Source organism: Myotis daubentonii, chromosome 1 (assembly GCF_963259705.1).
Source record: "Myotis daubentonii chromosome 1, mMyoDau2.1, whole genome shotgun sequence".
NCBI classification, from domain to species: Eukaryota; Metazoa; Chordata; class Mammalia; order Chiroptera; family Vespertilionidae; genus Myotis; species Myotis daubentonii.
Genome location: NC_081840.1, coordinates 176,424,726 through 176,452,368, shown reverse-complemented (window position 1 = coordinate 176,452,368; position 27,643 = coordinate 176,424,726). Strand labels below are relative to the sequence as shown.

General features: G+C 34.9%; 1 protein-coding gene across 4 annotated transcripts in view; it reads right to left on the bottom strand.

The window, feature by feature from the left end:
• The window catches only part of MAPK10 (mitogen-activated protein kinase 10), a 293,550-nt gene that overhangs the window by 57,914 nt on the left and 207,993 nt on the right, over positions 1 to 27,643 (bottom strand). For 3 of the 4 annotated variants that reach the window (XM_059666124.1, XM_059666096.1, XM_059666115.1), the window contains 2 exons: positions 25,465 to 25,536; positions 173 to 355 (listed from right to left, as the gene is read on the bottom strand). In XM_059666124.1, coding sequence (XP_059522107.1) covers positions 173 to 355; positions 25,465 to 25,536 — 255 coding nt within the window. Of the gene's footprint in view, positions 1 to 172; positions 356 to 14,723; positions 14,796 to 25,464; positions 25,537 to 27,643 lie in introns of all 4 variants that reach the window. The other variant, XM_059666105.1, reaches the window with a different exon arrangement.

Sequence of the window (27,643 nt, the reverse complement as noted above, 5' to 3'; positions counted from 1 at the left end):
GCCTTACCCAATACTTATTTCAAGTATAGTCAACACAATAAAATTCTAATACAAAAAAAGAGAAATATCTCTCCTTAAATTTAGGTAGCTCACGTTAGAGATATGTCTCTATCATTTGCATGTTTAGCCCATCGCCCACATAGTGGTTCTCAAGTGTCCCTGGTGGGCTTACCTTTGAGTTTATTGTGCTCAGAATCCGCTGGGAAGAGGGAATCTGGAAAGAGCTTGGGAAAGGTGAGTCCTGCATACTTAGGCCGATTCTCCACATAATTTCTTACTGTGGGTTGCAATTTCTTCATGAATTCCGGACATGGTGTTCCTAGTTGCTCAATTACTTTGTTCCACTGGTCAATATCTGAGAATTGAATAGTTAAGGGCAAACAAAAGTACAGGCTACTACCTCTTGTCTTTCACTAGTTGGAAGACTAACTGCTTCCCAGAATCCTGAGCACTCATCAACACAACTGGAGTTTTAATAAGCAAAAAAGGACAAAAATGTAAAATCAGAATTGTAAGGCAATGGATCCTCTTAAAACTTTAAATTTACTTTGGGAACATATACACCATTGGAGAACTAGGACTACTTAACAAAATTAGATATCGTGAGATAGACTTTGGGTTGTAAACATGAAAATGTATTTAATAACACAAGAAGAATTTCTTATATTAAGATAAACTTCTATATAACCACGCAATTTAAAAGAGAAAAAATGTGACACATAATATTTTATCATGGAATTACCTCAATCATTTATTTACTAAAAATGACAAATGCACAAATATTTAAATAAGATTCATTTACATGTTTCTTGAATTCCTCTTAAGATTTTTTTCTTCCTTTCTCTACCAAATAAGAAGTTTCATCATTTGTTAATGTTTTCTACTCATATGCATTACTTATGGGATTAATATAATTTTTGATTATATAATCCATTAATTCCTAACCAAAGACTTAAAAAATTTCTCTATTTATCAAAATAGTCACAGTCTCATACCTATTTTCTTGGTCATGTCCTGTCTCCCTGAATATTAAGACATGAGGGTAAGCATAGTACATTCAATTTAAAATAATAGAATTCCATCCAAGTGCGTGTGTTTCAAAAGTACATTAAGCATGTGAAATTCTACAGGAAAAATATTGTCGCTATGAATATTAATACCCCGCCCCCAAAATTGGAGCTAGCTCTTTGATACTGAATGAGATTCTCTTTTTCATTTATTATTTGTTATATCAGAGCTTTGTGAATGATAAATACCACTAATGAAAACTCTGAAGAACTGGAAGAAACTGATTTGAATGAAATCCCTTTGCCATGTGTCAATGAATGATAAAAGCCTTAGAAACTCTTCTTAAATCCAATACCACAGGAAGTGTTACCTTTGCATTGTTTATTCTTTTACAACTCTATCCTTTAGTAATAAGTTAATTCATTCATTTCTGCTAATGTAATTTGCAACAATTCAGGGAACTTACCATAATATTACTTAATTGAGGTTTGTAAACTCCTTATCCTTAGCTATTCAATACAGTTGGACTAAAAAAGATTAGCAGTCCTGACAAAAAACATGAACTATATTTAACAAACATAATATATAATGCAAACAAAGTAGATAGGATATTGCACAGAGATAAAATTAAGTTAATTTGCAAATCTACTTCCTTTGTAATTTGGCTGTATCAAATTTAAATTATTATACATCCTCTTAGTTACTGGGATGAAAAAAATGTATGGTTGAGTAACATCAAGAAATGAAGTGAAAGGGGAAAAAATTGAATAATATTCATGAGAATATTGTAGAAAGTCAGAATAATTAGAAATAAAAGAGCTAAAAATGTTACAAAAGATTAAAGTTAAAAGTTACTCTTACAGAGAAACTTACATTAGTATTATAGGTAAAATTAAGCTTGAACTATTTAAACATATTTAAATAGAAAGTACTAGTACAGCTAAATAATCTCAAGGGCTTTTTTTGTAAATTATGAAAAGAGGTCTACTCTCAAATACAGTTAGGTTATCAAGACCTACCAAGCTATCATTTAATCAATGGTCAAAGTTCCTGAGGATTTTACAGATGATATCAACCTAAAAATAGAGGCAAAGAAGCTATCATGTTTTCTGTAAAGGTATAATTAAAAAAGGGGCAAGATACTCCCAACCCACTATTATATTCTAGTTACATTTAACTAGAGTTGTAGAGTTATTCAGTAAAAAATTTATTGCTTTTAAAGTAGTGTTCCCCAAACTATTCCCAGTTATTTTTAGAGCAAAGTTTAAGGAAAGTCAGATAGTGTGGAATTTGTTAAAACAAGAACAGTTGAAATGTTTCTTTTTATAAGTTATGAGAGGCCCAATGCACGAAATTCATGCAAGGGGCTCAGCCCTTGCAACTGTGGCAGCTTGCCTCAGCCCTCACAGCCCTGGCTTCGTCCAGAAGGCCATCTGGAAGGACGTCCGGAAGGTCATTTGGTTGTCTGGTCTAATTAGCATATTACACTTTTATTATTATAGATAATTAGAGCCTACAGAAGCACTCAATGAATTTTTCTACCTGAGATTGCTTTTTAGATAAAACACAATAATGGTCCTTAATGTAATAGTTTACAAAACATAAGGAGGCAGGAATCTTTATTGTCCATAAAGTACTTGAATGTTAATACTTCAAATATAAAGAAGATATAGTCATCTGTAAAAGTTTGTGTCTTTATTTTAACTGATCCATTTTAACTTCTTTCTCCCCATACATGAAATTATATTTAAGTGTTATTGTTTCTTCCCAAGATGTTCACAGGATCACAACATGAACAACCTGGTCCAACTATATTTCTTTAACCACATGATTTTCCTCTATAATAATTATTAACCAAATAGAAGCCAAGACTGGAAGTCATATCTCCTGACTCTAAGTCCAATGCTTATTGCCATAATTCCAGTAAGGAAAAGAGCAAGTTTGAAATTTATCTGATAGAAATTGTTTTAATTTGGCCATAAAATTGATGGTATGTTTGTCACAAGCAGTTCTCTTAAAGAATGTCTCTGAAACTGCCTCTTTAGTTTGCCAGGTCAACCTATTCACCTAAAACAATTAATTTTTATTAATATTTTAAGTAAAAAAAAAAAAAGGTGATACATGTTTTAAAAATTTTTAATCATCAGATTTCCACATGGTTACATTTTTTAAATATATAAAATTTTAACTGATTTTTGTGCTTATGTATGAATGTTAACATGGTAAATATTTTTTAAAGAATGGCCAAAAGTGCCCTAACCGGTTTGGCTCAGTGGATAGAGCGTCGGCCTGCAGACTCAAGGGTCCCAGGTTCGATTCCAGTCAAGGGCATGTGCCTTGGTTGCAGGCACATACCCAGTGGGGAGTGTGCAGGAGGCAGCTGATCAATGTTTCTAACCCTCTATCCTTCTCCCTTCCTCTCTGTAAAAAAAATCAATAAAATATATTTTTAAAAAAAAAAAGAATGGCCAAAAGTAATTTTGTGAAAGGATTTATTTGCTTTAGAACTCATAAGTCATTACTATCATTTTTTGTTGTTGTTAAGCCTCACCCAAGGATATTTTTTCCATTGCATTTTAGAGAGTGGAAAGGAGTGAAGGAGGGGAAGAGGAGAGAAAGAGAGAGAGAAACATTGATGTGAGACACATTGATTGGTTGCCTCCCCCACAAGCCCCTATGAGGGCAAGGGCTAAAACCTGCAACCCCACTACATGCCCTTGACCAAGAATCAAACCTGTAACCCTCCAGCGCCAGGGCCATTATTTTTATACTGTATGAATATAGATCTGAATATTTACAGAGTCCAGTCTGTGCAGTTATTAAAAAAACAATAAATATGTTTTATATTTTTTATTTACTATTTCAGTAAGAAATTATCACCCTTAACATATTTATCAAAGGCATTTAAAAAATATCATTTTATAGGAGTTATTGACACTAAATTTCCTCATCTAATTCTAAATTCACTACATAAAACTAGTCATATTATAATAAGTTTGACTTTATAGAATATGATAAAACAAGATAATGTGCAAATATTGACTATTAACTAATGTCTTCAGTAAACAGTATTGTAATAGATGAATAAAACAAAGTAAATACGGATTGTAAAAATGAGTTTTTTTAAATAGTAAGATTGAAAATTCTTTGTTAATTTTATCATTTAGCAAAAAGCTTACATTTCATGTACCCCTTCTACTTTAACTTCATTGTTGGGGAACTTTCTAAAACATATCACAAACTGCCTTGAACATAATGTATGAGAAATACCTTATCTTTTAATGGGTATTTTAAGCCATAATTATGAACATAATTTATACAATGCACATTTAAGCATTCAGAAACTACAAAGTGGATTCAAAAAGACTATTTAATGGTCTCATTCTACTATGCCCTTCAAAAAACTGTGTCTTCTTTTGTGCTTTCTTTCATAGTTGATTACTTTTTTGTAATTATGAGTACAGTTTCCAGAGTTAATGACTTCATAAATTCATTCTTGCTTTCTCCCCTAATTGAAGCCTTATAGACAATATTTTGTGCAAAATTTTCTGACACCTATTTGAAACTTAAAGAATATCAGTGTTTATCTCCAAATTCTTAACTAGGTTTTAAAAAATATGTTGCCAAAGAATAGTTTCAAGGGAGGTTATTTTATCTGTCAAGCCATCCATCTGCCTAGGCTCTGTGTTGAGTATTATGGTTTTATGTCAGTCCTGTAGGAAAGAATATTGCCGCCAATTAGTAATTTCCACAATGAATATGCAATAAGGAAGTGGAGGCACGCGTGCCATGTGTTAGGCATCATGATATAAAACTGTGGTTCCCCAATTTGAATATTCATAACATAGGGAAATTACAAAATATAGACCCTTCCACTCTTCCCAATGATCTACATAATTCTGAGTCCACAGATCTGATATAATATTACTAAAAAGAACATCAATAGTAATTGCAATCCAGATGGCTCCTGGACTATATTTTGAGAAATAACAATGTAGAATATACTATCAGTAGTTTGTCAATTACTAAATCCAGATATAAGAATTAAATACTAACCTGTTTCAGTTTATGATTCAAGTTAAAATAGCTTTAAATTCAGCAAAAGTTTAAAACCATATATATATATATATATAAAGGCAGTAACTGTGACAACTGAAACAACTGGTTGACTGAACAGCAGGCTGTGTGGGGTGACCAGGCCGGCAGGGTGGGCAGTGAGGGATGACCAAATGACCGAACAGCAGGCTGCATGGGGTGACCAGGCTGGTGGGAGGGGGGGAGTGAGGGGGGACCAGGCTGGCGGAGGGAGGGGGTAGTGAGGGACAACCAAATGACCGAACAGCCAGCCGTGTTGGGAGACCAGGCCAGCAGTGGGGGCAGTGAGGGACGACCAGATGATTGAACAGCAGGCTGTGTGGGGCTACCAGGCCAGCAAGGGGGCAGGGAGGGATGACCCAACAACCAAACAGCAGGCTGCGTGGGAGACCAGGCCAGCAGGGGGGCAGAGAGGGGTGACTAGGCTAGCAGGGGGGGGCAGTGAAAGGTGACCAGGCCCGCAGGGGGGGGCAGTTGGGGGTGACCAGGCTGGCGGGGGGCAGTTAGGGGTGACCAAGCCAGCAGGGGGGGCAGTTGGGGGTGACCAGGCTGGCAGGGGGGACAGTTAGGGGTGACTAGGCTGGCAGAGGGGGACAGTTAGGGGCAAACAGGCTGGCAGCAAGTGAACAGTTAGGAGCCAGTGGTCCAGAGTTGTGAGAGGGATGTTGGACATCCCCTGAGGGGTCCCAGGTTGAAGAGGGTGCAGGCTGGGCTGTGAGGACCCCTCTGTGCATAAATTTCATGCACCGGGCCTCTAGTATTTAATGAAAAATTTAGGGGTCATTCACCTGAAAATATTGAGGAAAAGAAAAATCCTAATCTCATTTTCCCATGTAACTTTCCTGAAAAGACCTTGGGAATCTACAGCAAGTGGCAAATTTAGTCTCCCAGGAGAGGGAGAAGTATTCCGCCCATCATAATCTAGGGAAAGATTGAGATTATATTATGCTTTTACCTGTGGGTGCTACAAACAGAAAATACAAACACTGCTCAATATAAAGTTCAAAATATTTGACAATTTATTTCAGTAATTGCTTCATATTTCTCTGTGATAAAATTTGCTCTCAAAAGAATTCTTCTGAGGATGACAAGTTTAACGATCAGGATAGAAATATATATATGAGTTCTGCATCTAGATTTTCATGATTATGCTTTGAGTTGTTTTGCTCCTTTAAAAATATTTCTTTGTTACTTAAAAATATTCTTTTCCTCTCAAAAATCCCCCTCAAATTCTGATAACATGAAGTATGGATAAGTAATTTAATATGCAGTAGTGAACTAGCACTTGTTTTCATTATAAATGACAATAGCAAGAGGAAATATTATGAGCCAGAACACATCCAAAAGTCAAAGCTGACCATTTGAGTAAAAGACTATTTGTTCACTGGGTGCAGATTGCTATTGGGATACTGTGGGACACGAAATATCCAAAGTCTGGTATTTGGAACATGACATATATGGATCTTACTATAATCTATTTATTATGATGATCTGTATTTACATATAAAGCAAAAACTGGAGTGACATTTCACATATAAGAAAATTGAGCATATATTAATTAATATGTGTCACAATGGTAGACTTCTCATTAACATATTAAAGGTTAATCTTTGGTTAATCTCTCATTTGCATAGGACCCTTGTAAGACTCTGTACCTAATTTTGTATTTATGATGTTAATTATTTTTTGTAGATAACACCCTCTTCAAATTGTATGCCATTCTCACCTTGTGACCTGACTGCATTTTCAAACTGGGAAGAGGCTTTGGAGAACATTTAATTTGACATCTGTGTTTTATAATTGAAAAATATCAATGTCCTTTTAACATTGGTAAATAAAATGATCTTAAACAAAGGCGCTTACACAAATAGTTTCTAACACTAACAGAAAAATAGATTTCTATATAAGGGAGTTGTAGATCTGTGAGGCTCTCTCTGGAAGATTACATCCATTGCTGGGTAAAAGGGAGGTTAAGAAGGTACAGTCAAGTTTATATGAGATCAAGAACACATGCTATTTTGTTAGGCATACCTGATAAAACATTTATGTTTAAACTTTTTTAAAAAGCAGGAGAGCGCTAACCGGTTTTGCTCAGTGGATAGAGCGTTGGCCTACAGGCTGAAGGGTCTCGGGTTTGATTCTGGTCAAGGGCCTTGTACTTCGGTTTCAAAATCACAACTTTGGTGGGGGCATGCGGGAGGCAACCAATCAATGTGTCTTTCTCACATCGGTATTTCTCTCTCTCCTCCTCTTCCTTCCACTCTCTCTAAAAATAAATGAAAAAAATACCACATGATCTCACTCATTCGTGGACAATAGAGACCATTATAAACTTTTGAACAATAATAGATACAGAGGCAGAGCTGCCTCAAACAGATTGTCGAGCTGCAGCGGGAAGGCCGGGGAGGGTTGGGGGGCAGGAGGTAGGGGGGTAAGAGATCAACTAAAGGACTTGTATGCATGCATATAAGCATAACCAATGGACATAAGACACTGGGTGATAGGGGAGGCTAGGGGACTGTCTAGGGCGGGGGGATAAAATGGATACATGTAATACCCTTTGTAATACTTTAAGCAATAAAAAAAAAAAAAAAAAAAAAAAATGATGCTGACACATCCTTGCTGCCTGAACACCAAAGTCAGGGCTCACTTTTGGTATTGTATGTTTCATGGGGTTGAACAAATTTTAGTGACATGTATCCATCATTATAGTATCAGGAAGAGTAGTTTCACTGCCCAAAAATTCTGTGCTCCAAATATCTTATTAAAAGCCCATATTCTTTTAAATTTGAAAAGAAGCTTTTATTCTAAGTGTAAAGACAAAATGTCTTGTTACTACTGTTATATATTTCTTAACCAATGTTCATTATTTGTTTGACCAATAAAGATATTTGTGATTAGAAGCACAAAAAAAAAAAAAAGTGTCATCAGATGAGGATTAAAAAAAAAAAAGCAGGAGGCAATATATGCATTTTGATCTTCCATATCCCTTAGCCATTATCACCTTGTAATATATTGTGCCTTTTATTGTAAATTTCATGATGTCAAGAATTTCATGTCGTCATTATTTTCATGATGACAGTTTTGTTATTGATATAACTCTGGAGACAAAAAGTGCCCATCACACAGTAGGTGCTCAAAAATTATTTGTTGAATAAATGGAATATCTACTTTATATCCAATCAGAATTTTTTTTTATGGAGATAATTTTTAAAAAAGGGGAGAGAAAATGTTTAAGGAAACAAAAGTTGAGAAATTCCAGGAATTGGAGATAGGTTGGAATTCAAGAAATACAGCGAATCCTAAGAGAAATAAATAAAAAGAAACCCACAACTAGTGACATGGTAGAGAAACAGCAGAAAACCAAAGGTCAAAAAGAAAGAAAAGGAAGGAAGGAAGGAAGGAAGGAAGGAAGGAAGGAAGGAAGGAAGGAAGGAAGGAAGGAAGGAAGGAAGGAAGGAAGGAAGGAAGGAAGGAAGGAAGACGAAAGAAAGAAAGAAAGAAAGAAAGAAAGAAAGAAAGAAAGAAAGAAAGAAAGAAAGAAAGAAAGAAAGAAAGAAAGAAAGAAAGAAAGAAAGAATTGTAAATGAAGCCAGAAAAACAAATGGGGGCTATCTTCAAAGATAACTATTACAACAACAGCAAGTCACCAGCAATATTATAAACAAAAAGTCAGTGGAATAATATTTTTTAAATGTTGGAAGAAAATGTTGGAATAATATTTTTTAAATGTCAATCTCTAATTCTATATCCAACTAAACTATTTTTAAAGTAAAGGAACCCAATTAAAAAATAGAGTTTTCTCATCAAAGACTCCCACAGTAAAAGTCTTCTAAAGCAGGTACTTCAGGAAGAAAGAAAATAATCTCAAAATAAAGGACCAAATTGCAAGTAGTGGTAAGCCAAGAAAATGATAATCAAAAGGGTGAATCTAAACAAACTCTACCTATAATACAATAAAATTGTAATATTGTCAATTTATTAGGCTAAAAAATGAGAACAAAAATATTAGTGTGTGCTAATATCCTTATATGCTCAAGAGAGGGATTTTTAAATGTCTTAATTAAAATAGCAATTTTCCACAAATGGCACTATAGATTTAAACCAATTCCAATATAACTACCAGTAGCAATATTTTTAGAGAAGTTGACTAGCCAATTTTAACATTTGTATGAAAGAGCAATAATTCATTAATAGCTAAGATACTCCTGAAAAATACAAAAAAGGGTTTTATCTCTACCTGATATAACCCATAGTACACATTTGTATTCATTAAGAAAGGGTGGTAGTAATATAGACTCAGACAAAAATATCAGAATATAGAGCCCAGAATATAACAGCTCTCTCCCAATATGTGGAAACTTACAATAAGGACAGCCTTATAGATCAATGAAAGAATACATTGATCAATAAATGGAAGTAAAATAAAATAAATGGGATCCCTCTTTCACACCATACCCCAAAATTAATGACAAGTGGGCTAAAGGCTTTTAAATGTAAAAAGTTAAACTTTAAAATATTCATAGTAAAATTACAAGACAAAGCAAAGGCATCAAAGATTTCTTAAACTAGATATAAGCATACATGAACCATAAAAAACATTGCCAAATTTCAAAATCACTATAAAATGAAATGGAAAAATAATCTATAGTGGAGAAGATATTTGCAACACATAAACTGCCAAAAATTAGGTGACCAATTATATAAAGAAATCCTCATCTATATATATAAAAAGCCAGCAACCACAATGCCATAAAGACCAGAACAACCAGTTGCTATGATGCCCACTGCGGCCAGCAAACCGGCCCAACCAAGGGGTGGGGCCTACCAGCCAACCTCCCGTGGCCCCCCCCCCCAGCCGGCCCCACCTCTGATCGGCCTCTCCCACCCTGATTGAGGGTGGGGTGGCCAGCCAACACCCCCCACAGCCCTTCCCCCCGGCCAGCCCACCCCTGATTGGCCCACAGCCCCACCCTCCAGCCAGCCCCACCCGATTGCCCCCCCCCACACCAAGAGGGGGGTGGGCTGGCATCCAACCTCCTGCAGCCCCTCCCTCCAACCAGCTCCACCCCCAATGGGCTCCCACCACCCTTATCGGTCTGAAGTCCCTCCCCTCAGCTACCTTAACCCTGATCGCCACCCCTAACCCAACAGGGGATGGGGCCAGCAAGCCAACCTCCTTCAGCCCCTCCCCCTGGCCAGCCCCATCCCAGATCTCCACCCCCGACCCTGATCAGGGGCAGGGCCAGCCAGCCAACTGTCTGCAGGCCCTCCACCTGGCCAGCTCCACCCCTAATAGGCCCCCACTACTCCGATAGGCCTGTGGCCCCTCCCCCAGCCAGCTCTGCCCCTGATCACCCCCCACTCACACCAATCAAGGGTGGGGCTGGCCGAACAACCTCCCAAGGCCCCTCCCACAGCCGCTGACCCCCAATTGGCCCCCCCCACCCCATTAAGGGGCAGGGCCAGCAGGCCCGCTGCCCACAGCCCCTTCCCACATCCAGCCCCACCTCCAATCGGCCTCGCTCACCCCAATGGGGGCAAGGCCCACCATTCAATCGCCCGCAGCCCCTCCCCCAGCAGGCCTGGCCCTGATTGGGCCCCAATCATGGTGGGCTGGCTGGCCAACCTCCTGCTATCTCCTCCTCCCAGCAGGGACAGCCCTGATCTGCCCTGATTTGGGTCAGGCCAGCCGAACCCCACCTGTGCACGAATTCATGCACTGAGCCTCTAGAAATTAATAAAATAATACAATAGAAAAATATTGTTTTTATAAGAACACAGAAACACTTTACCAAGGGAAAACACTAATCTATAATAATAAAAGGGTAATATGCTAATTAGACCAGATGTCTTCCAGATGTCATTCCGGACATCCTTCCTGAGGAAGCTGGGGCTGGAGGGAAGACAGCCCGGTCCCGGGTGTCTGTGGGTGGCCCAAGGGAAGCCAACCTGGGTTCCGGGTGCCTGCTGGTGGGCTGAGGGCTGCCAGCCTGGGCCCTGGGTGCCTGCCAATGGCCAGAGGAAGAAAGCCCGGGTCCCGGATGCCAGAGGGAAGCCGGTGCCGGCAGCCAGGGGAAGGAAGGCCTACTCTTGCACAAATTTTTGTGTATCGGGCCTCTAGTATACAATAAACAAGAAAAGACATTTAGCCTCCCTTGTAGTCAAGGAAATGTAAATTAAAGCTCTATTGAAAAAGTATTTTATATTCAAGAGATTGCTAACAAATTTTAAAACCAATCTGTCAATATGAAGAGTTAGTAAGGTTATGAAGTAAAGAGTTACATCTATATACTGTACTCTGGAAATCAATTTGATGTTACATAGTCAAATTAAACATGTGCACACCTATAAGCCTGGCACTTAACATTTTCAAAAAAACAAAATGCCGTGCCCATGTGCTTATAGAGCCATATATTTATATCATCACTGCTTATAAAAACAAAAAATGAATATAACCCAAATTATTTATAGGATATTGGACCAGCCATACAATATTCATAGGCTAAAATACTATACAGAAATAAAAATAAATGAACTATTTCTAATGCATCAATATAGATAAATTTCAAAAATATGTTAACTTTTAAAAAAGCAATTCACAAAATAATAGTGATATAGTGATAATATGTAAAACACATATAATTGAACCATATATTAAGGATATATATATATATGTGTGTGTGTGGTAAAAATATAAGGAAAGTAAAAGAGATTATAAAAACATATTTAGGACAGTAGTGATATCTGTGGGGAGAAGAAAGAATATGATTGATGAAGTGCACCCAAAAAGATTCAAAGGTATTTATTGGTAATGTTCTTTTTTTAAACCTGAGTAGTAGTATATACGTGTTCATTTTATTGATCGTGTTCAAAAGTTATATATTTAATATTAATTTGCTTATATAAAAGTATTTTTGCAATTTTAAAGTAAAAATATCTGCTATGAAGAAATTCATTAGAAGAGATCTCAAAGGAAAATCATCTCAACAGCAGATTTCTGATCCTTTTGTAGAGTTAAAAATATACTTGAATTGAATAAAAGTTAATATGTACTTAAAAGATATTTACTAACAAAGTAGCACATAAATAGATAATTTTTTTAAAATTACCTATTTAAATGTCTCAATTTTGAAAAAAAAATGTGTTGAATTCTTTTAGGCATAAAAGATAATGGGTATAAGACCTTTTCAATCCTGTAAGTGTTGTGGTGGCATTAGCTTATATATTAAGAAGACATGCAAAGTTTATAATTACAAGAAGTTTTAGAAATCACTTACTTTGAGAATATCTTCATGTAAGTGAAGATGTGTTGATTAACAATAATGATTCTTTATGATGTATTGTATAGATGTATAGTGTACATATTGTATATTTCCAATTCCATTTTAAAGGTTCTATTTAATAGATTCGGGTATAATTTTATTGCCTCTCAGATAAGTCATTTATAATAATAGTGAATTTAAAAAAATAATCTCTCTTGTTTTTTAAGAGGACAATTTTATGATATTAGTGTTCATAAACTGTTTTCATGGAAAACACTGATTTAAACTTTAACTAATATGTTTGAAATCATTAAAAGACCACATCTTGGACTCTGAGAAGGCACTTTAGAAAGTGTTTCCCATTTGCCCTTTGAGAAATTTACAAATGTATCCCCATATGAGAGTTGCAGAAATAACTCAATATCAAATAACAAGTTCAGGCATTTAAAGGGCATCTAATATGAAACTATAGCGTTAGCAGCAGCCTAGAGCTTTACTTATAAGAGATTTTGATACCAGAGTTAAGAAGTGATTGATACCCAAGCAACTTCTCCCAAGAAATGGATTCTAAAAAATGTTAATTTGTATTTAATAACTCAGTTGTGAAAATCAATCTGATTTTCTTTAAAAGAAAATATAGAAAGTAATGAAAATCAATCATTTTAATTTATAGGGTGCAAATATTCATTTCACTCATCAATTATTCAGCCACAGTGAATTTCTGAAAAAGCCAAGAGTACAAAGTTAGGAGGTTGAGTTTGTTTTAATCAAATGTCTAAAAGTAGCCTAAATGTAATTACTATTTCATATTTATGTCCAAAGGCCAAACTCAAGTTTATAAATTGTTCAGAATCAAAGAAATTAGTTTTGTATCAAGTAACATACTTCTAAATAGCATTAACATGAACATGAATGTGGTAAATTGTAGATGTTCTAAAGAAATGTACTAGTATATATAGAAAACAACTGCAAATAGACAAAAATTATTTAAATAATTGTGTGTCATATGTAAGATTAGAAAAAGATTTTAATAAGAATGGAAGTTAAAACAGTGAAGCTTTATTTTTACTAAATAAAATATTTTAGGTTAAGTTCTTTAATTCAACAAAAATTAAATGAGTGTCTTTCAGTCATTTTGTAAAATGGTCCTTTAATACACACAGAGAATGTATGTGTGATACTATATGTGTAGCCATATATGTAATTACAAATCCTCAAAGTAAATGGCTAGTCATAATATAGTTAGGATACACTATATTAGTAATTAGATTTACTTCAATTATATATTGAAACTCCATTATTATAGGTTCAACTTCAGTTTTGAATTATGATCATGTAAGCAGAAATTTTATCTTTAGTATGAGGATATATTATTTTCATAAATGACAATGACTGAGTGTAGGAAGATAGTTAACTAACTTAAAGATAAGTTATTACACACCCATATACTAATCACTCAGCAACTTCTCCCAAGAAATGGATTCTAAAAAATGTTAATTTATATTTAATAACTCAGTTGTGAAAATCAATCAGATTTTCTTTAATAGAAAATATATGGAAAGTAATGAAAATCAATCATTTTAATTTACAGGGGGCAAATGTTCATTTTATATCTATTTAATACTGCAGAGACTAGGAATTTTTATTTGCTAACTAATTGCTGCCTAAGAAAGGGTTTCTTTTACTAATCTAAATGACATACATTTATTTATTCAGATATTTTATATAATTATTATTAATAAATGAGGTTTTAAGTATTACATTTGTTAATTACATGAAGAGAATAATAGCAGGAATTGGAGCAATCATTCCTATAAATGAAGTAAATGAGAAAAAGAACTTTAGAAAATGATCAATTTAAAAATAAAATACACATGCATGCTTTTTCAATATGTGTTAAAATAAACTTCTTGTATTTGTGGGTGAACATAAATCTAACTGATTAAATTTTCTATGCCAAGTGAGTATTTCCTATGATATGGATGCATAAATCTTAAAATGAAATATTTTGTCATTTATTATCTATCTATGAAAAGAACTTGATTTTGAAACATCTACAACAAAAATCAATAGAAAAGCATATATCACTGTTATTAGTTTCATAGAACTGAATTAAGACAGACCTTTTGATACCATGCTCAGTGTTTCATATTTGATACTATATTATCTACATAAGATTTTGCTAAGAGACACAGTTACTGTACCATGATGCTAGCTGGTAAATATTTGACACTGGAGTCTCATGGAAGCCCTGTACGGGCAGCGAATGTATCCCATCAGCAATACTATATTCAAACCAAAGGAAATTGATTGAGAATAACACCCACAGAAAACACTGGCTGCTAAGAAGGATACGATCAGTGCCAGGAAACAGCACTGCACCTTTAATCATTTCTCCCATGATGCACCCTACTGACCACATGTCAACTGAAAACAAAAATGACATGGAGATAAACAAAGAGACAGGAATAGAAGGGCAAATAAATGAAGACACTTGACTACCCATGCCATGGAGCAGCGGTTCTCAACCTGTGGGTCACGACCCCTTTGGCGGTTGAATGACCCTTTCACAGGGGTCGCCTAAGACCATCCTGCATATCAGATATTTCCATTACGATTCATAACAGTAGCAACATTACAGTTATGAAGTAGCAACGAAAATAATTTTATGGTTGGGTCACAACATGAGGAGCTGTATTTAAAGGGCCAGGAGGTTGAGAACCACTGCCACAGAGCAATGGCCTGATCTTTCACTGACTGGATTAGAGGCCAGCCTTATGATCATTAATAGTCTTTTAAAACAGTGAAAAGGGGAGAATGCCAGGGCCCTTTCTTCTATGCAACTAAAGTAACAACACCACTCAGTGTTACCCAATGTATGATTGTTACTTTGCAATTATAATTCAATGATTAATTTCGTTTCTGATTTAAAAGGTCTAATTTGCATTCATCTACTAGGATTCTACTGATTTGTATTGTAAATTATTCTAGATTGTGTTAATATGGGAACCATGCAAATCAGTTTTTATTCTTTTGTATACCACATTTGGGGGGTGGGGCTGCCAGCAACTCAAAAGAAAGGATTTCTTTTACAAAACAGATTTACTCATTTATAAATATGAATAAATTTCATGAAGTGATATGGTAGTTCAAGAATGAATGTATTAGAATATGCTGGCTCAGTTCATTGAAACCCACTGAAGGAGCAAATTTCTAAACAGGAGCCTTGCCTTATAAACATGGTTGCTTTGTAATAGTAAGAAATGCTGGATTTCAAAATAGGATGGTTCAACATGAAATAAACAACATGATATAGAGAGATGATACTTCTTCTGGAAATTGTGAATCAAAAGAAACCTAAAATTTAAGGTGAAATTATAATGTCCGCTATTTCCAGTTATAAAACCAGGAAGCTCGGGCAAAGGCACACAGGGAGGGGCAAAGTGGGGAAAGGTGAAGCAAAAAAAGTGAAATCTCTCTCTTTAACTACAGTTGGTTACCCACTTGCTCCTATTGAAAAGTCAGAAAGAGAAAGAGGTCATTTTTAGGAGGAGAAATAACCTAGAAGAATAAAGGGTATTGAAGAGGGAACAAATAAGGAAAGGCATTAAGATAGCAGCACACTATAATTTTGCTGCACTTAATCTTCAAATTACATCTTGTAATTTGGCAGTGACCTTAAAGAATTCCTCATGAGCCAGACCAGCGTGGCTCTGTAGTTGAGCGTTGATTTATAAACCAGGAGGTCAGGGTTCGATTCCTGGTCAGGGCACATGCCCAGATAGCCAGCTTGATCCCGTGTGGGGCCTGCAGGAGGCAGCCAATCAATGATTATTTCTCATCATTGATGTTTCTCTCTTTCTCTCTCTCTCTCTTCCTCTCTGAAATCAATACAAATATATATTTTTTTAAAAAGAATTCCTCATGAGATTCTTTCCAGTGTGAAAATCTCACTTAGACTCCACTCAAAGTTTTCAGTTTGATTTAACTCCCTATACAGTGATCACTACAAAGGAATGGTTACAGCTTTGAAGGTGATAAGCATACCCAAAGAAGCAAATTTGCTTTGCTTCCATTTTAGGAAAGCAAGTAACATGCAAAAGTCTCAGGGAAAGATAGAGCAAACAGTTGTGCATCCCTTTATTATGAATGCATTTGTAATTTCAGATAATATCTGTCTCACAGGAGGTTGGTACTGTGAGAATTTTTGATTTAAAGAAAAAAGGAAAAGATCTCTGAAAAGATATTTGTTTTTGAATTGCAAGTATTCTTATCATACTATCCAAATTGACCAGTCTAAGTTGCTATTTACAGTGCATCTGTGTTTTTTTTAATAGGTACTGGAAAAGAGATAGACAAAAAAATATAGAAAGCTAAAAACTCAGTATGCAGGGTTTCCCCTTGCCTGTATCTATTAAAATGTTTGGGGAAAAGTTGTTTCTGCCACAAACCTATCTGTAACTTAGAAAACATCTATTTCCATTTTTTATTGAATGCAAAAACTCAATGTGATATCTCTGGTATACACTCTTTTTTTTTTTCCTGCTGCAGAACCAATTCCATTGCTTTTTAACTGTAACCTTGAACAAATTACTTCATATCTCTCAATCTCAATTTCATCCTCTAAAATGCAAATGATAGATAGCATTTATGTAGAATTTTTAATAGACTCTGAAAGTATTATGCCTGATAAACATATTTTCATATTGTCTGGTACATAGTAAGTCTTAATTAATGTTAGTTATCATTATCATCATGAATTAAATGTATATTGAAATTATGTATATGAAAGTCACTTATTTTATATTTATATTACATATCCTATCTAATAAAGAGGGAATATGCAAATTAACCATCATGTCACAAAGATGGCAGCGCCCATAGCCACAAGGTGGTGGTGCCCAGTCCCCTCAGCCCCGCCGGAGTCCTCCAGTCCTTTCAGCCCAGCGGTGGGGGGGGGGGGTGGGGGAGGATGGGGGCAGGCAGCAGGCACAGGGTGCAGCCGGACCCTCCCTCAGCCCCGAGCCACCCAGGGCTGGCCCAAGGCACAGGCAAGCCTCAGATGTCGGCTGCCCAGCTGACGCCCAAGGCGTAGGTAAGCCTCAGATGGCAGCTGCCCAGCCTCTCAGAGCCGTCCAAGGCTCAGGTAACCAGGGCCGGCTGAGGCTTGCACTGCCAGCAGTGGCAGCAGCAGAGCTGTGATGGGGATGTCACCTTCCCCTGATCTCCAGGTCGCCTCCCATCCATGAGGGCTGCTGGACTGAGTGGGGGCAGGCTGGGCTGAGAGACTCTCCCCGACTCCAGTGCATGAATTTTCATGCACCGGGCCTCTAGTAGATCATAAAGTTTTTGCATAAAAATTATGTAAAGATATAAACTCTATATCTGAACTACTGTTGAATATACATTGCATTGCATTCCATTTTCTGTATTTTAATGTATCTTTTCTAGGTGGTAATACCCTGGAAACTTTTCCGATTTCCATTTAACTTTGCTCACTATTCACTATTCCTACAGACTATCCATGCTTATGACATCTACATGCTAAGCCTTGTGCCTTGAAATGGTGCATTCTATTATTATGAATTACAAAAGTGGAGTGAGTATATGCATATGAATTTATATGAATTTTTATTTACTCAAGACAGGTGTATTTCTCAAAATAAAGCCATGGAACCAAATTTCATGTTTATTAAGGTGACTGAAGTATTTTATGAACTTTTCAAGATATTCCAATGAATACCAACTGTGAAAACCTTAGGAGAAATTAGCAAATCCAATCATGGTTAGAAACTGAATTTTGATATTTACTGAGACAATCTGATACAGTATTTGGGTCTCCATAAGAGTTTTGTACATTAATGCTACCCAGGTAGAATTCTGGTTGCTTTTATTATTCTGACTCATTACATCCCCCCTCCCATCATCTGTTTCCCAGGGGCAGAAAGCAGATTCATTTGCAACTTTAACACTCAGAAGCTGACTCACTTTCCTTAAAATGAATATTAGTAAATTTTGGTGCTAACAAAATATGATTATTAATTTTCCAAGTAATAAAAATATCAGGTGTCATGTCATTTGTTAGGCATTAGATTATACTAAATTATCTTTTTTCTACTTTTAGCCAAGATAATAGAAATAATATAATGTAGGCCCTGGCAGCTTAAATCTAAATTTAAAAAGCAATGTATTGCTGCTTCTGCACTCTGTAGAGTGACTTGGGTTGTTAACTCACAACAAAATATTTTTTGGACTATGTAAGCTTTGTTTCAGCATCCTGACAAATGTTTCCATGGCTCTGGTAACACGATTTTTAAACCACACTGCTTTCCCCCTTAACATAATTATACCTACATTTGGCATAGAATTCAGACAATGTGCTTTAATACATTTTCTTGGATACCTTGAAGTACAATAGCAAAATTTAATATGGTTTTCTAAAACAAGAACACTATTTCTTTGAAACACTTATGTTTCAAAAGTTAAAAATTCAACTAGATATTTACCAAAAGCTCATTGTTTCAAACTTCGATGCAAAATGGAATTATAAGACCACTGTATGCATAAGTAAATTTAGAAGGTCCACATTTTGCACATGTGAATCTAAGTAAGAAAAATAAACAATATCCATGAGGCACAACATAAATATTATAATGCCAGGAAATCAAAGGAAGATTTTCTCCTTGAATCAACATGTTTGACTTGCTTTTCTTTCTTTATAACTTGTATGGCATCATATTATTAATTTTAACCTTTATTTAAAAGCCTTTATAGTTTTATTTGCTTTTTTACAAAACAGAAAAATCCATGGAAACTTACAATAAAGGAAAAACTTACAATAAAGGAGAAAAATTTTAGGTTTATAATTACACTATAAATAAATTTATAGACTAATGAACTTACAAAATATGTTGCCATAAAACACTTAAATGTTTTTATTGCATCACATTAAAATTTTCGTCTTTGAAAATCCATGTAATTCTGCAGTGTATATAATAAGTAATTTGAAGAAATCCTAATGTTGAAAGGGTATTTTGCTTTAAACATTTTATGTTCTCATCAACACAGAGTAATGCTGGCCCTGGCTATCTCACATTATCATCAAATTAAACACATGTTCCCTTCAGATCCAAGTGTGTCCTCACTTCATTCCATACATCAACTTGCAGAAGTGCCTCAGTAAATGGAAATTAATTCATTGCTTTTCTTTTCCTGTTGTCTGATTCACGGGCATTTGGTTTCTCATCATTTGGAGGATTACTTTTTATTCTAGATGGCCTTTTAGTTATTTTCATTTTTTATAGCTTATCTAATTCAATTTGATGTTTATTTGGGCTAGAGTTTCGCCCAAAGAACTTGATAATATAAAAATTGGAGTTACTTATATTTGAAGGTATTTGCAGATATGTGTATGTTTGTACATATCTAATGTTTTATATGTATCAAATGACTCATCACCACAATCCTGTCAGATAGGCAAAGAAGGTATTTTATAAAGTAAATTGACATGTAGGAGATAAGTCACAGGACTAAAGTGAATAGGACCAGAAGCCAGTTCTTGCAGCCCTGTTCCTACATGAGCTCAAGACTTATTTGAGGGCTGAAGGGAAGAGTCCCATAGTGGGTGTCACCATTCGTGACCTTTGTCCTAAGAGCCAAATGGACCAAGGGCAGTTTAAATGGAATGTCACAGTAATGACTAAGGGATGAATTTCATTATTTGCAGTCCCCCCTCAATGTCTCACTTCATTTAAAAAAAATGACTCAGTATTCTTTCTACAGAACTTAGATGGATAGAAACATGCAATATGCTTTTAAATCTTTCTACAAACATATTTCCAGGAGACAGGGACTCCTGGGGCCCTAGTGGAGCTTTGTGCCTGATAGCACTGAATGTTTCCTCTTCAAGGCATTAAGGGGTCCAGGTCCAGCTCCTCAGCTTCTTGCCTTTTGTTCCACCAGAAGTGGGTTCTCTGTGTCCCCCCTCACTTTCTGCCTCCTTTGCTCTTTAGCTCTCAAACCTCCTTTTGTGACCATTATGCCTTCTGCTGCCCTCTAGTGGACTCTGGTCTTCTCTAACCACCTTGGAGAAGGGAGTTTCCTCTTAGAGCTAAGTACTTCCACCTTTTCAGCTCCCTCAAAATCCCTGGCTTCCATTCTAGTGATTCCTGTCTCACTCAGATTTTCTCAAAATAATAATAAAAGAAAAGAATAGTGAGCATATTATTGGTGAAAATATTTTCTTTTTAACAAATACAGAGAAATAATAAAGGAATAATCTTTATATTCATGATTACCTGCAATTTGCTTATGAATGTGAAAGAATGACTACAGGGTTTTTACCTCCCAACTTTATTTAAAGTCAAAATTATATATTGTTTGAGATAACCCTGTATTACCTTATTATCGAGGAACAGATTGGAACTATAGGAATGTATTAGTTGCAAACTATTAGGAAGTAAGCAGTTATTTCAAGGAGATAAAGGGACTAAGAGCATCTATCTACACTATCTGGAGATACCAGTAATCATCCACAACCTTCAATTTTTGTTTAGTGTACTTTGATTATTCCTAATTTTCATGTTTGAGCTTAGAAAAGATATGATAGTCAATTACTTTGAGAGTGTTTTCTTTACTTCTTCAAATATATTTTGAAAAATCATCTACCAGTTTCTTAACAACTTGGCTCCTTGGCAGGGTTATAGGTATATATCCTTTTCAATCTAACCGAACATTCCCATATCTTCAGATAGAAAAGTAAGAGGTGGTGTTTTAGCAGCTCAGCTATGAGCATTAATCGGAGACAATATACTTGAGGTCTAAGGATGGTGTACCTGTCTTTAATATCACCCAGGTTCAGAGATCTCTGGCCAAGAACCCTAGAAGGTGCTACCATGTGAAGGCGGATGGGGGGAAAAATAAAGTAGAATGTATCTAAAAGAAGCAGGCTTGCCAAAACCGGTTTGGCTCAGTGGATAGAGCATCGGCCTGCGGACTGACGGGTCCCGGGTTCGATTCCGGTCAAGGGCATGTACCTGGGTTGCGGGCACATCCCCAGTAGGAGATGTGCAAGAGGCAGCTGATCGATGTTTCTCTCTCATCGATGTTTCTAGCTCTCTATCTCTCTCCCTTCCTCTCTGTAAAAAATCAATAAAATACATTAAAAAAAATAAATAAATAAAAGAAGCAGGCTTAAGGAAAGAAGTCATGAAAAGTATACTGGTATTACACAAGCCTTCAGTAATCAAGAAAATGGCAAGCCTTGGTTTGTGTGTGAAGTAGATGAAGGGAGTAAGTGACTAGAAAGTCCTAAAACAAAACAAAACAAAACAAAAAACACCCATCATAAAACAGCTTTATTGTGAGTTCTTATTAAAAGAAACAAAATCTGAATGAAATGAGAAGTCACTCATACTTCATGTGATATTTGGATTATGTAAAGAAAATAATTGACCTGGCATATCTATTGCTCTCTGGCTTGAATTCAGCCTGAGTCTAAGACTTTTGGCTGATACTTTATATTATGTCAACATATATGTATGAAATCGGTTTTAATCATAGCACTACAGTGAAAATTGAGTGTGTAATAGTATATGTTCGTATAAATTATAAAGTGTACAATGAATATTAAGTATTTTATTTATTTTGGATATTAAAAAATTATCAACCTATTGAATTACAACAGCAAATATGTATATTTATTTGTTCTTAGCCAACCCTTTAATTTAGTAATCAAATTCTATCATGTGATATCATCTGAGTCATATTTCAATAGTTAAGAAACCCACAAAATGTTTCTCAAATACAGCCAGTTTCAATGTAGGAAAGTAGCTAACACTTCAGTCATCAATAACAATTTCATATGATTTCTCAATTTGTTAAAGTGTTTAGGTTCAGATTAGGAAAATTAGCATTAAGAAGTTCTATGGAGAGAGAGGAATAATGTTGAATGTTGACTGGGGATGATAAAGTATTATCAAACACTTTTTAGCCTCAGAGAAACTGAATAATTCTAAGTGAAAGTTAAGATCTTTTCATTCTTAAGTCTCTGAAGAATCATGGAAGCAGTCAAGGTATCAATTAGCATATACCGATCTTTTATATTCTATCCAGTACATGCTGGAATCATTTAAATGCTAAAATATTGGTATGATTCTTCTGATACATAATCTCCATCAGCCCCTCAACTTGTGTCTGACCATCATTGTTTAGTGAAATTAATTCAATACTCTGACCTCTCAATTCTTGGTAGAAAACTGTACTCATAAAATGATAATAATTTCATGTATATATTAATGAAACAATTTCACTAAAAAAAAAAAACAACAGAATACATGTAGCTCATTGTTTAATAGGGATTTTTATGGTTTCGTTCATTTTAAAACTGTGACAATGACTTTCAATGTTAAATTATAATTTTAATTACAGGTAAAATAAACTAAGGATTTAAATCCAAATTGATACATTTTCAATAAGATGGCAGTTCTAACTCGTTTCATCGCCAAATAATGTACCCATATTTAAGTAGAATTTAACTTTAGCAAAATGTTTTCCACTATAAATGTCTTTATGTAACTTCCTTCTTTACTATTAGGTCCTCATTCAGGCTCATTATCATAAATGGCAGGAGGCTATCAAAGACCCACACTCTCCATAATCATCACATGAGATAAAGGGATTCAGAATGCAAGCCCTTATCACAATCTACATTGTGTGTAGTAAGATATATTCAATTTCTAGGATCAAACTTATCAAGGATATATATTTTATGCATTGATTTTTGCACAATTTACTTTCAGTTACAAACATTTTTTCTGAAATGTAAAATAAAAGGGGGGAATAAAAACTCCAAGAGAACAATTTTTGGAAGTATAAAGAATTATTAATACGGTACTATTATCTTTTGCCTGCTTGTTTTCTGAAGGGGTTGAAAATGGTTTTTGGTTTTTTCCTTCTCATTTTATTGACATTAAAACTGTTAAAATAAGTAAAAAGCAACTCTGATAAAAGTCTGAAGAGTTGTTTCCAAATCTTAGCTATGGTAAGCCAGTCAGAGAAAGCTAAGTATCACATGATCTCACTCATTTGTGGTATATAATGAACAACATAAACTGATGAACAAAAACAGATTCAGAGACAGAGAAGCATCAATCAGACCATCAAACCTCAGAGGGAAGGTAGGGGAGGGTGGGAGTAAGGGGGAGAGATCAACCAAAGGACTTGTATGCATGCATATAAGCCTAACCAATGGACACAGACACCAGGGGGTGAGGGCATGTGTGGGGGGTTTAGGGGGGTAATGAGGGGATAAGGACTCATAGGTAATACCTTAATCAATAAAGAAAAAGAAAGTCTGAAGAGCTAAATCAGATCTCAGAGAACCATGCTAATAAAAAATCAAAGAAGCTGTAACAATGCCATATGGAAATGAGGCTTTTTGTATTTCATTAACAATGCTTTACAGAAATAGATGTCTTTAAGTACTGATTGAGAAGTTTTCTTTTTTTTAATCTGAAATGTGTTATACCCTAAAGGCAAAAGCACAAAGGAAAAAAAATTCTACTTTTGTATGGAATCAGTACATTTAAATATAAATATGAATTTTAATATTATTCAAATCAACTGCATTGAATAAAAAATTGATCCTCAAAATGTAAATAATTAATATAAAGTAAAATGAAATGGCATTTCAATACATAATCAACATAAAAATGATTAATGAGATATTTACATGCTTCCTTTTTATATCTTCAAAACCTAGTATACATTTTGCACCTATAACACATCTCAATTCCGACTAGCTGTAATTTCCACTGCTGAATACCCACCTGCTGCTAGTGGCTACCTATTGGACAGTATAGTTCTAGAAAATGTCATTACTGGTACTCTTACATTATTACTGGAATTTAGAGAATATCTCATTAATATCCAGCAGCATAAATAAATGCCCACATAAATATATGCTCAATATGGTATTAATTTCTTATTGAGTCCAATTTTCTTTTATTATAGACCTGTTCTTTTATTTCTACTAAATATCAATCATAATCTTTCTTACATAAAAGAGTTCCTTAATAGAGCCTTCTTATTAGTCAAATATAAGATTTAATAGTGTTATGGGCCACATACGTATTGGTAATTTCAAAAAAAATGTCATGTAGCAAATATATTGAACTCAACCTTGCATTATCATTGTGAAAGTTCTCAACTGTTGCTGCACTTATATTTTACTATTGTGTATTAGCAGAGTATTTCTGTATTTTAAAAAGTATATTCTCTATTAATATGTAAACTTTATTATCTATATATTACAATCACAAATATGTGCCTTTGTTAGAGAGTAAGCTTTTGTTCATTTCAGAAATATACCAGCTCATTTAATAATTCCAGATCATAAATATCACTCCAAGGAATTTCCGATGGAATCTAGTATAGGACTCAGTGGCAGAACTCAAATCAACACTGCTTTTAAAAAGTCTACATTTCATTGGAAAAGTAATTATCTATGTCTAAGTCACATATCCAAGTCAAGTGAGAGAGGCCTATTTTAAACCCACCAGACACCCAGAAATTTGAATAATAATTATGATTTTTAAATGTGGAAGCTCATGTTTTAAGAAGAAAATGCTATAATGACCTATTTAAGACTGGATATAGTGTCAAGAGCAATTCAAATGAATGAAGAAGCTATAGACAAAAGTTTGCCTAAGTGTTATAGAAGCATAAATTCATTTTAGAAAGCAGATGGAAAATACTTGCAAACAGTGGCTTATTTTTCTAATTATAAAGATAAATATATTTTAACAATTTTGGATTTGGTTGCTTCTCTTATTTATGAAAAAAATAGCACTGCTACTTTGATTTGTAGACAAAATAATTTAAAAAGAAAAAAGCCCACTGAAATTTAATTAAATCATTGTGGTAGGTAGTCTTCAGTACTGGTCAGATTATAGAAATCATCACTTTAAAAAAAAATCACAATTACACCACTTACCCAACTTTTTGCTTCTATCTTTCCTCTCCTGGTAAAACTGTTAGGTGTTTAAAGGGAGAGAGAACAAGACATGTAAAGCTGCAGCAAAAGGTACAAGGATACAGTCCCTTCCTGGAAAGAGGATTTTGTGGCGAACCATTTCTCCCATAATGCATCCCACAGACCATATATCCACTAGAACAGGAGAGAGGGAAGTGAAGAAAAGGGAGGAAAGTAAAGTTAACTGAGATAACTGATCTCTGAAGGAGGAGGAAAAAGAACAGTTGATTAGAAGGTACAATTTTTGTTTCCCACCAAAAGTTGACCAAAAAGGTGAATTAAAACCAGCACTATAATATTACATAATCAATGTCTAGTATGAGAGCTCAGTTTAATTTTTGAAAATTACTTTATGGGTGCCTCTTTAGTGCCAGGAAATGGTGACATGGAAAAGCAGCAGCTAACCAAAAGTATCTTCTTCAACTTGGACAGTGGCTGTTTCCATTTTCTTTCCTATTCAGTTACACGGAATACCTTTTTTTTTTTTTTGGTACGTGCAACCCAATCCAAGAAACTAGGAAATGGCCAGAACCATAGTTTTAAGGCAGAAGTATTTGAATCCCTGGTTTTAGGACTTAGTTTTTTCCTTCATAAATAATTCTTATAAATAAATATCAGTTTTCATTTCTATTTGAAATTTTTTAAAAAACATAACATTAGCACATGTTTAATAGAATCATCTGAAAGTAAAATGAAAAGAGATATTAAAGGTATTTTTAAAATTGTTATATTCATATATTTATCATACTTGTTAACCAAACATGCTTCACCTTCTCTTTCCAGTCTTTCTCCTCTTCCAACTAGCTTTTTAGTAAGGACAAAGGGAACTTGGAGGCAAAAACATTAGGCTGAAACACCCGTTGGGGAAGGAAGGCAGGGTTAGGTGCACGGGTTAGCTGAGCATGCCTGATGTCGCAAGCAGGTTTTTCTGCATGATAACATTCCTCCCATACATAAGTGGCAGAACAGCACAGGTGCTAGGTATGGTTTCTGCACGGATCTAGAGATGCCAAAAAAAAACCTAAGGCAATAACTTGCAACCCTTTCTAGAGAGGAAAAGAGAAGGGATGAGATTATGCACCATTTGTGCAGCAAAGCTCTGAAAAGCCATAACAGGCAAATTCAGACCTCCCCCAGGCTCTGAAGATCCTTGATTTCTTGGCGTTATAAATTGATTTACCTTTGATTTTAAAAAAATAATAACTTGGGAAGAATGTATACAAATACCTGTTTTTCCAAATAATTTAGACTAGATTTGCCTGTTCCAAGTCAAAAGGTAACAGACTTTTTCCATTGTCCACCAAAGTGAACCTGACCTTCCTGGGGGCTGACTTTTTCTCTTCTTCTATACAAATGCACAAAAGTATTGGCTTTCTTCTAATCTGGAAGTATATAAAATTTTTTTAAACTTTGATAACCCCAAAATTTTCATAAAGGTGCCTAACCTATAGCACCTACCCATAAAAATACAATGGTAATTATTTTTATAGAACTTATTAAAATGGATGGCTAGGACTAAATAGAATAGAGTATAACATAAATATGAAAGGTACTGAGTACATATAAAAATTGTAATTTAAAACTATTTTAATTCCTAAATATATTAGATGTTATTTTTAATATGCTATATTATTTGTTAGAAATTCTTTGCAAAATAATATATTGTGATACTTTCTGATAGGTACTTATAAATCCTTCATTTTAACCAATAAAAACATATTGGAATACATTTTGAAGATTCTACCCTTTCTTTTAAAGTGTTCATGACTACAAGATTTCTTTTAGGAAAGCAGTAGTAGCAAATATTTTTCTCTCTCTATGGTTTTTGGAATTTATAAAAAATTTACCAGGAAACTGCTACCCTAAATATTACATACAGATCAGTTTAAAGCAATAAAGAAACTCTTATCCAACTTGAACAATCTGGATTATTTTAAATCAAGTATTCATTGTGCATTTGTAAAGATTCTCACTCCAAAGATGTGTGGTGTATTTTTGTTTGCCTTTCCCTAGGACTAGAACCATCTCTCTAATATATGGCATAAAGCCAAATGGTTAAATATAATAGATTTATTCCTGTTTCCTCACTCACTTTGAGCTGATCTGCAACTCAAAGAGCATGTTTTCCTCAGTACCTACAGCATGTGTGCTCAGTAGTATCCATTTCACTGTTTAGTGGGACAAAGAAGAAAACGCATTTAAGAAAAGGGAGCAGCTATAACATTTTAGTGCTCTTCTAGCA